The sequence below is a fragment of the Morone saxatilis genome, unplaced genomic scaffold (genome assembly GCF_004916995.1).
Source record: "Morone saxatilis isolate NCDOM2014 unplaced genomic scaffold, NCSU_SB_2.0 Contig11, whole genome shotgun sequence".
NCBI lineage: Eukaryota > Metazoa > Chordata > Actinopteri > Moronidae > Morone > Morone saxatilis.
This window is the reverse complement of record NW_023339663.1, coordinates 24,333,702-24,341,856: the sequence shown is the minus strand read 5'-3', so window position 1 is coordinate 24,341,856 and position 8,155 is coordinate 24,333,702. Positions and strand designations below refer to the sequence as shown.

Below are 8,155 nucleotides of genomic sequence, written 5' to 3'. Positions count from 1 at the left end.
CAAGTTAACGATGAATTCATTCTTCATTTTGCTGAAAGACTCCCTGCACCCTCTTCAACAATCCCAGGCTCCACGTTGGGACCCTCTGCGTGTGAGAAAGGGTGACTAGTTCACGTTGTTTCATAGCTAAGCTCCAGTTTTTTAAAACTTGTTTAGCCGTTTGGTGGCTTCTCGCCTGTGTGGCTGCTCAGTCCCACCGTGTTGCATGACTGCAATGAATGGAGCCTGACTGGCAGATTGCATGACTCCAAAGCCCTAAGATCCTCGCATTTACAGAAGCTATAGCGCGCAAATATGTGCACCTTCGTGCCCAAGCAGGGGAAAAAAAGAGAGTCTCGCGTCCTGCGCTCTTTGTTCTGCAAGTTTAAGACCCTTGTGTCTTTTCCAGAGGCTGCTGCCTTCGCGTGACTTGACCAAGCAGATTTAGGATTGTCCAGAAGACCGAGACCCTCCCCTCTGGACGGCAGCTCCGCTTCTCACGCAACCTGCAGCACCAAATGCGCAGCCCCCAGGCGCACGGCGAGAGTCCCCGGAGAGTCCACACACAGTCCGGGAGGATCAGGACAGCGCTGAGCCGCGCGGATTTCGCAGAATAAATGAGCAACTTGAAAACTTTTACCTGCCGGACTTTTTCCTCCATTCACAGCCTCTTATAGCTATACTTTTAGGTTGTAGTGTTTGTGTGGTATAAGATGCTTTTGCCGCCTGAAATATATGCAGTTCTAAACACAAACAACTTAAAGCGTGAGTTGTATAAACCTAACAATATAAATAATAGCCTTTTTTTAAAAAAAACATCCTAAATGGCTATTTGGCAAAAACAACAAAAGACCATCATACATGCATGTACGGTTTTCATACATACCTTGCTGTTATAACTCGATCTTTAAAACAACAAGAACTAAGAAATAATTCCCCCTCAATAAGCAAAGACATATAGACACACTCCAAGGCTATGGTGAACATATAGGCCACAATGTTTATATATAATATGTAAGAAATTATATTTTTTTAAGTATTTCTTTTTTGTCAAATCTGTCCAATTTCAGGAAATGGCAGAATGGTCATTTATTTTTTCAACAGAATAAATCACAATTTGAATCGACCTTTACATGATCCTATTATTTTGTATTTTAAATAAAATAAGAGGGCTGAAGTAGAAATATGTATGTTTTTCCTATAGCAGTCCTAGGTTACAGACGATTCCCTTTATACATTTTACTAGTCCTTCATCCATCCATTGTCACATGGTTGCAGTCGGACCCAAATCTCAGAATCCATACTGACTGAATAAAATAGTTTAGTACCAAATTTTAGGCCTATAGAAGTTCAGTAAAACAAGTTCAGACCCTTAAAGTTACAGATGACATAAAGTGAACAAATTATTCGAGCAAACGAGCTTCTTGATGACCTAACTTAGGATGACTGATCACTGCGCACAGGAAAATGCAGCATATACCACACTTAACCTGAAGCAAATCACATTTGAAGAAAATTCAATCATTCCACTAACAAAGACCCTATACATAAGGAAACATTTTAAGTCAACGCAAAAATAAATTCATCCATATGAAGTTGTTTGTTTTGATAGTATAGAATAATAATAAAATGAATCTTTGGCCATGTATGTAAATAAATGAGTTAACCATCTGGTTAGTTTGTGTAAAAGCTGTTATACAGAGCAGATAAGAGAAGCAAGTCTAATTATTATTAATTATTCTATTCATCATATTTAGGCTCATACTTTCACCATAATCCTATATTATTTACACAGTCACGTTTTAATAGCAGAATCCTTCTGGCTACTTTAGTGCATTCTCCATCGCTGACCGTCACAGACTTTCAAAGTTCACAGATTTGTGTAACACCTGTTGCACAAGTCACGACAGGCTGAGAGGCCACACGCACATCCCGGTGTAATATGTAACAGTCTGAACGTTTTCAAAAAATGAATAACACTGCTGATCCAAATTTTGGCTTTTAAGCACCAAATGGAAGAAAAGATGGATGTGAAGCGGAGCTGCGCTGACAATGCCTACTTTAGTGTACAAGGTTGAAAAGGGGACAAAGAGGAATATTATTGAACTCATCTACCCTTGCACCTCAAGCAGGGCTGCACGATCTCCCTCTCATTCCCTCCCTCCCTCCCCAGCATCCTCTGCAAAGGGGAGGTGAGGGTTTGATCACTGCGCTCTCACGCAACTGGTCAATGTTTAACTCCAGCGGGGAACTGACAGGTACAAGCACGAAATGGCATTTGACTGTTTTATCAGGACTCACTGGGTGGCTGCTGTCACAAACTCCTATTCTCACCCCAGACCTTGATTTTATTACTGGAGGCAAACAGGATTGACTTCAGAATGCAGAAAGCCAACATTAAGAGAAACTATGCCACTGTTGCGTGTGAACGTGCTGTTGTCCTTTGTCAGGTCAATATTCAATATTTCTAGAAGAGAAAAGATATCCTGGTGTTTATTGATGATTGCCTTTAACATAGGGCTATTTTTTCACGCCAGAGACAAAACATTTTTCTCAATCTTCGCCAATACATTTCCACATCATGTTCCTAAGAAGTTCATTTGAAATCACAATATCATCTCATCAAAGGATTATCTGAGACGCAACAACATGCCATCGCCTTAATGAAAACTCGTCTGCAGTTATCAACTCCTCTGCAGTTATCAACAGGGTGATCAATAAAGCTTTGACACAATAATAGGCAGCCTAGATGGTATAATTGGATTTGCTTCTATAATCTGAAGGTTCAATTAAATTGGTGTCTGCGTCAGCAAGCACAACACAGACACAGATCAGGTCAAAGCGCGGATATTTTATTTAGACGACGCATTTAAAATAAATAGTAATATTATATAATATAGCTCAAATATGGGGGGTAAATCACCATTGCAATTGCAAATCCCTTTAAAACAACCTGCAGAACAGTAGGAGACATGTATTACATTAAACCCTGTTATCACGGTTTTTTATAGTGCTTGAAATTATACTTGCCTGTGATTGCAATTGTGTCTTATCTGTCCATAAACTATCAATTTTGGCTGTAAAGTCCTGAACAACTAAAACATTTGTTTCAACAACTGTGAAATATACAACCAACTTCTTCACTGACATGAAGTCTCAAAGTGTTTCCTCGCACGCACAAAAACACCACACACACACACACCTTTCCTCTGTGCTAAACTTCATTCATGAGAGAGAGACAGACAGACAGAGAGAGAGAGAGAGAGATTACGTCATGAACAGCAGCCAATGAAACGGTAGAGCGCACTATAAAGCAAGAGCCCATTCTCTGTTTTAGGGACATCAAGAGAGTAAACTCGGTCAATAACTCTACTATAGGATATTTTTTTACTTTTCCGAAAAGTATTTGTGGAACCACAGCATTGTTCCTCTTTTACCATTTGACCAAGGTAAGCTTAATATATGCACATGACGACAGATTGATTTCTAACTGAGCAGGCAATGTCAGAGTAGAGAGCAAAGTGCTGAGTGGAGATTATTTTGCAAGCACAGTATTCATATTTACTGTATTAACTTACTGTTAATAAGTATGAATTTGTCATTTGCAACATTTAATATGCACATTCTTTATTTATTTATTTATTCATGGGATTTCTATGAGTCATAGTTTGGTGGTTGTAAACTTTACATAGTCCATTACTTTACATAACTTATCACTTGTACTGAGAGTCTTTGTGCGGCATGTGAAATTACAGTCCAATTAATAACTAACACATGCCGTGTGACAGTTTTTAGTTACTTTCAGCTTTATGGTGCATGTAGTCAACATGTTGCACAACACTTCTCTTCCTCCCTCACTACTCTAATGCTCCTCCTATTTAATTTCCAGGTTGTGCAGAAGCCATAAAAAAAGGAGTTGGCATCATGGTGCTAATGATACTGCCATTCATTGGATCAGTGTCGGCATCTGAGAGTTTGGTGGCCTTGACAACAGTGTGTCTGGTCTACCTAATCCTCAAGTTTTTTCACACTGAGATTCCTGAGGGGCTACATCGGCTGCCTGGACCAAAGCCCCTGCCTCTCATTGGGAATGTGCTGGAGGTGGGCAACAAACCTTACCTGAGCCTCACTGCCATGAGCAAGCGCTACGGCGACGTCTTCCAGATTCAGATTGGTATGCGTCCCGTGGTTGTACTAAGTGGCAGTGAAACAGTCCGACAGGCTCTCATCAAGCAAGGGGACGAGTTTGCTGGCAGACCTGACCTGTACAGCTTCAGGTTCATCAACGATGGAAAGAGTCTGGCCTTCAGTACCGACCAGGCTGGTATCTGGCGTGCCCGCAGGAAGCTGGCCTACAGTGCCCTGCGTTCCTTCTCCAGCCTGGGCGGCACAACCCCAGAGTACTCCTGTGTGCTGGAGGAACACATCTGCAAGGAGGGAGAGTATCTGATCAAACAGCTCAACACTGTCATGAAAGCTGACGGCAGCTTTGACCCCTTCCGCCACATTGTTGTCTCTGTTGCTAATGTGATCTGTGGAATGTGCTTTGGCCGACGCTACGACCACAATGACCAGGAGCTACTCAGCTTGGTGAACCTCAGTGATGAATTCGGCCAGGTGGTGGGCAGCGGTAACCCTGCAGACTTCATCCCTGTTCTTCAATTCCTGCCCAGCACAACAATGAAGAACTTCATGGACATCAATGCCCGTTTCAACAAGTTTGTGCAAAAGATTGTCAGCGAGCATTACGCCACCTATGATAAGGTACAGCACACACTTAATCATGAAAGCTTATTTAGTACATTCTTCTTCTACATTATTAGGAAATCAGACACTGTTTTTTTAGTCATTTATTGAGATTGTCTAATCATCTTCTTTCAGGACAACATTCGTGACATCACAGACTCCCTCATTGATCACTGTGAGGACAGGAAGCTGGACGAGAACTCCAATGTCCAGATGTCAGATGAGAAGATTGTAGGAATTGTCAATGACCTGTTTGGAGCTGGTAGGTTTAATGATCTGGTCTGAAGTAACATGTCCCTAAATAAAGAAAAAAAACCTGTCCTCACAGAGGTTATCTTTGTCTACCAGGCTTTGATACCATCTCCACTGCCCTGTCTTGGTCAGTCATGTACTTGGTGGCTTACCCAGAGATACAGGAAAGGCTTTATGAAGAACTGAGTAAGTAGAGCTATTTTACACAAAATATTTTCTTGCATATACATGTATCTCATGGGACAGTAAAAGTCTGATAAGTGGATAAGTTGTTCAGTGGTAAAATGTAATGCAGAAATGCATGTTTTGCTGCTCTCAAAGTTAAATGGTCAATAATGATTCTTTAATCAAGTAAAAATGTGAGCTAGGTCTATTCACTGCAACCCCCTCCTCACCTTGAACTAATAGTCAATAATCTATTTTTATTTCCAGAGGAAAAAGTGGGTCTGGACCGCACTCCTCTTCTCTGTGACAGAACCAACTTACCGTTCCTGGAGGCCTTCATCCTGGAGATCCTTCGCCACTCATCTTTCCTGCCCTTCACTATCCCTCACTGGTAAGTTTTAAAGTCGCATTATAGCATCACATGTGCTATCACAAGCATAATAATGCATGTGATCTAAACCTGTAAATACACAGTGGACTAACACTTTGTCCTTCCTTTTCAGCACGTCAAAAGACACATCTCTGAATGGCTACTTCATTCCCAAAGACACCTGTGTCTTCATCAATCAATGGCAGATCAACCATGACCCGTAAGTTCTTTCTGTTGTTTCTAAAATGGTTGAAGATGACAACACTCGCACTTCAGAGTTGCCCAGTACAGCCAGTAGAGAGAGCTCTGTTAAAGCAGAAGAATGCCACCCCATTGGTAGTTGTGAAGGAAGACAATAGCCATCCTCATTCACTTCCCTCGCCCAGTTTGTCCTGCCTCAATGAGGAGATTAAACCTATAGTTGATTACAGACCTGGCTTTTTATTGACATGGTTATGTGTGCAGCTTATCTTATGTATTCATTTTCTGCACTTTTCAGTGAGCTGTGGAAAGATCCATCTTCCTTCAACCCAGATCGCTTCCTGAGTGCTGATGGCACTGAGCTCAACAAGATAGAGGGGGAGAAGGTGATGGTTTTTGGCATGGGAAAGCGCCGCTGCATTGGCGAGGTCATTGCACGAAATGAAGTCTTCCTCTTCTTGGCAATCATTATCCAGAAGCTGCACTTCAAGACGCTGCCTGGAGAGCCACTGGACATGACCCCAGAGTACGGTCTCACTATGAAGAGCAAACGCTGCCGCCTGAGAGCCACAATGCGAGCGAGTGAATAATGTGTGACATGTACAATGTGTGGCTCAATGTGTGGTATAAGTTGACTCTATCACTGTATGGATCGCATTCAGGTTAAGAGTCAGTGAAAGAAGCATCTTTCTCAGAATGTAAGGCACTGGATGCCAAATTTGGTCTACAGAGCTAATGGCATTGAAGCAAATAAGTTAATTTTGCTTGCTGCAGATTTTCAACGATGTCTAGGTTCGTATGAACATATCTCATGTCATGTTTTTGGTTCTCTAGATATTCCGACACATGATTGGTGCTTCTCAGTGAAGTATAAGGAGATACCTGTTTCTCCTGCGTAGTGTAAACTAAACTGCTCCCATTAAGAAGTTGTAAAATACTCACAAAGTTACCTTGTTCAACTTTGGGACAAACAGTATGTTTTACTGGATAGGCATTACTAATTAAAACACTGCAACCAACATGTTTTTCTTCTGTGACACAGGACTCTGAACTGAACAGATATTTGATGACATTTACATGTGTAAGCTAATTATTTGTGTTCCATTGTAATGTGGATGTAAGACACTGAAGCTATATTTGTATCCCAAAATGTGATTTTTTGTGTATATCAAGTTATTTCTATTTTATAAAGACATTTTTATGTGCCTAGCGTTTGTATATATTTGAGGTAAAATAGTTTTGCTGTGCATGTTTGTGAAATATCAGGACACCAAAAGAGTTCCAGTGATTTTTGGAATGTATTGGAAGGCTATACATTTTTGTATTTTTATCTCTAATGTATCAATGATTGTATAACGTGTAAGGGAATGTGATCGGCGCACCCTTTAATCAGTCACGCAAATAAAATAAAAATAAATAAAATGTTTTAATGAGCATCTCGTTCCAATTATTTGCTTGAGTTGAATGAAAAGGGAAAACCAGTTCAGTATTAGAGCGATGACCATCATCACATGAAGATGGAGACAGTCAATGATGTGCACAAAGTGAATCCACCTCAGAAAGAGTCAGAATAGCCAACTGAGATCTCACATGAACGGATTTAAGTTTTAGAGGGAAAAACAAATCACAACAAACCCACGTGGGAGATAAAGGAAGTTACGTACCGACGTTACGTATCAACCCGGAAATCGGCACAAACAACAGCAGGAGCTTTGGTTTCCTTGACACATCGCTACAGATTTATCGACCAGGTAAACCTTCCCACCATGAACTGAACATACTCAGGCTGCGCATTCAACAACAGTAAGCCCTCACCACCAGAGTACAGTCGCTAGTCCTCTGAAATACAAAGCAAACGGGGCGAACAAAGCGATGCTAATGTTAGCTTTCTAGCTAGCCAGCACAGCCTGGTTGTACAGCGAAATGTTGTTATATTTCATACATTTCATATATTTCTCTGCACAGTGCCCTCATATGGATGCTGATTTCAATGTTATCTCCCCCCTAAGTTTGAATACTTTACCACAGACAGGCTGAACACGTAAAAAACCCTTTAAAGTAAGAGCACGTTAGCTAGCTAATGTATGTATCGTTAGTAAGCTCGGTACAATGTTAGTTACATTCAGCTCAGTCAGGTGCTGCATATTGTTTGTGACTAAGACCGAGTGTACCAGTTTGTATAATGTCTTTGGTTAAAGTGTACTGGGTAATATGTGTATATATCTCCATACATTTAGCATTAGTAATTATCAGAATATTCGATGGAGTTTGGTTCAATGACCCATAGTGTCTTTGAAGTTCCTCAAAGAAAGCCCCACCCCCTCTTACCATTTTAATAAGAAGAAGAAAGGCTCTAGAAATCCTTTTGAATACTTATATCATTTATTGGCCTAAGAGTACTCAAATTTGAATATATTCCCGGTCCAGTGTGTAACATTTAGG

The 8,155-nt window shown here is 40.9% G+C and overlaps 2 protein-coding genes across 2 annotated transcripts in view; both read left to right on the top strand.

Annotated features, from left to right (window-relative positions):
- The first annotated feature begins 3,301 nt into the window (after positions 1-3,301).
- On the top strand, positions 3,302-7,135 carry LOC118321227 (cytochrome P450 1A1). Its single transcript, XM_035652461.1, has 7 exons — positions 3,302-3,428; positions 3,869-4,743; positions 4,861-4,987; positions 5,074-5,163; positions 5,410-5,533; positions 5,646-5,732; positions 6,012-7,135. Exons 2-7 carry the CDS (start codon positions 3,904-3,906, stop codon positions 6,301-6,303), a joined length of 1,560 nt encoding a protein of 519 aa, XP_035508354.1. The 5' UTR covers positions 3,302-3,428; positions 3,869-3,903; the 3' UTR covers positions 6,304-7,135.
- A 250-nt stretch (positions 7,136-7,385) lies between these two features.
- Positions 7,386-8,155, top strand: part of LOC118321172 (enhancer of mRNA-decapping protein 3-like) — a 19,180-nt gene continuing 18,410 nt past the window's right edge. The window contains exon 1 of the mRNA XM_035652394.1: positions 7,386-7,464. The gene's annotated coding sequence lies outside the window, so the exon portion shown is untranslated. The remainder of the gene's footprint in view (positions 7,465-8,155) is intronic.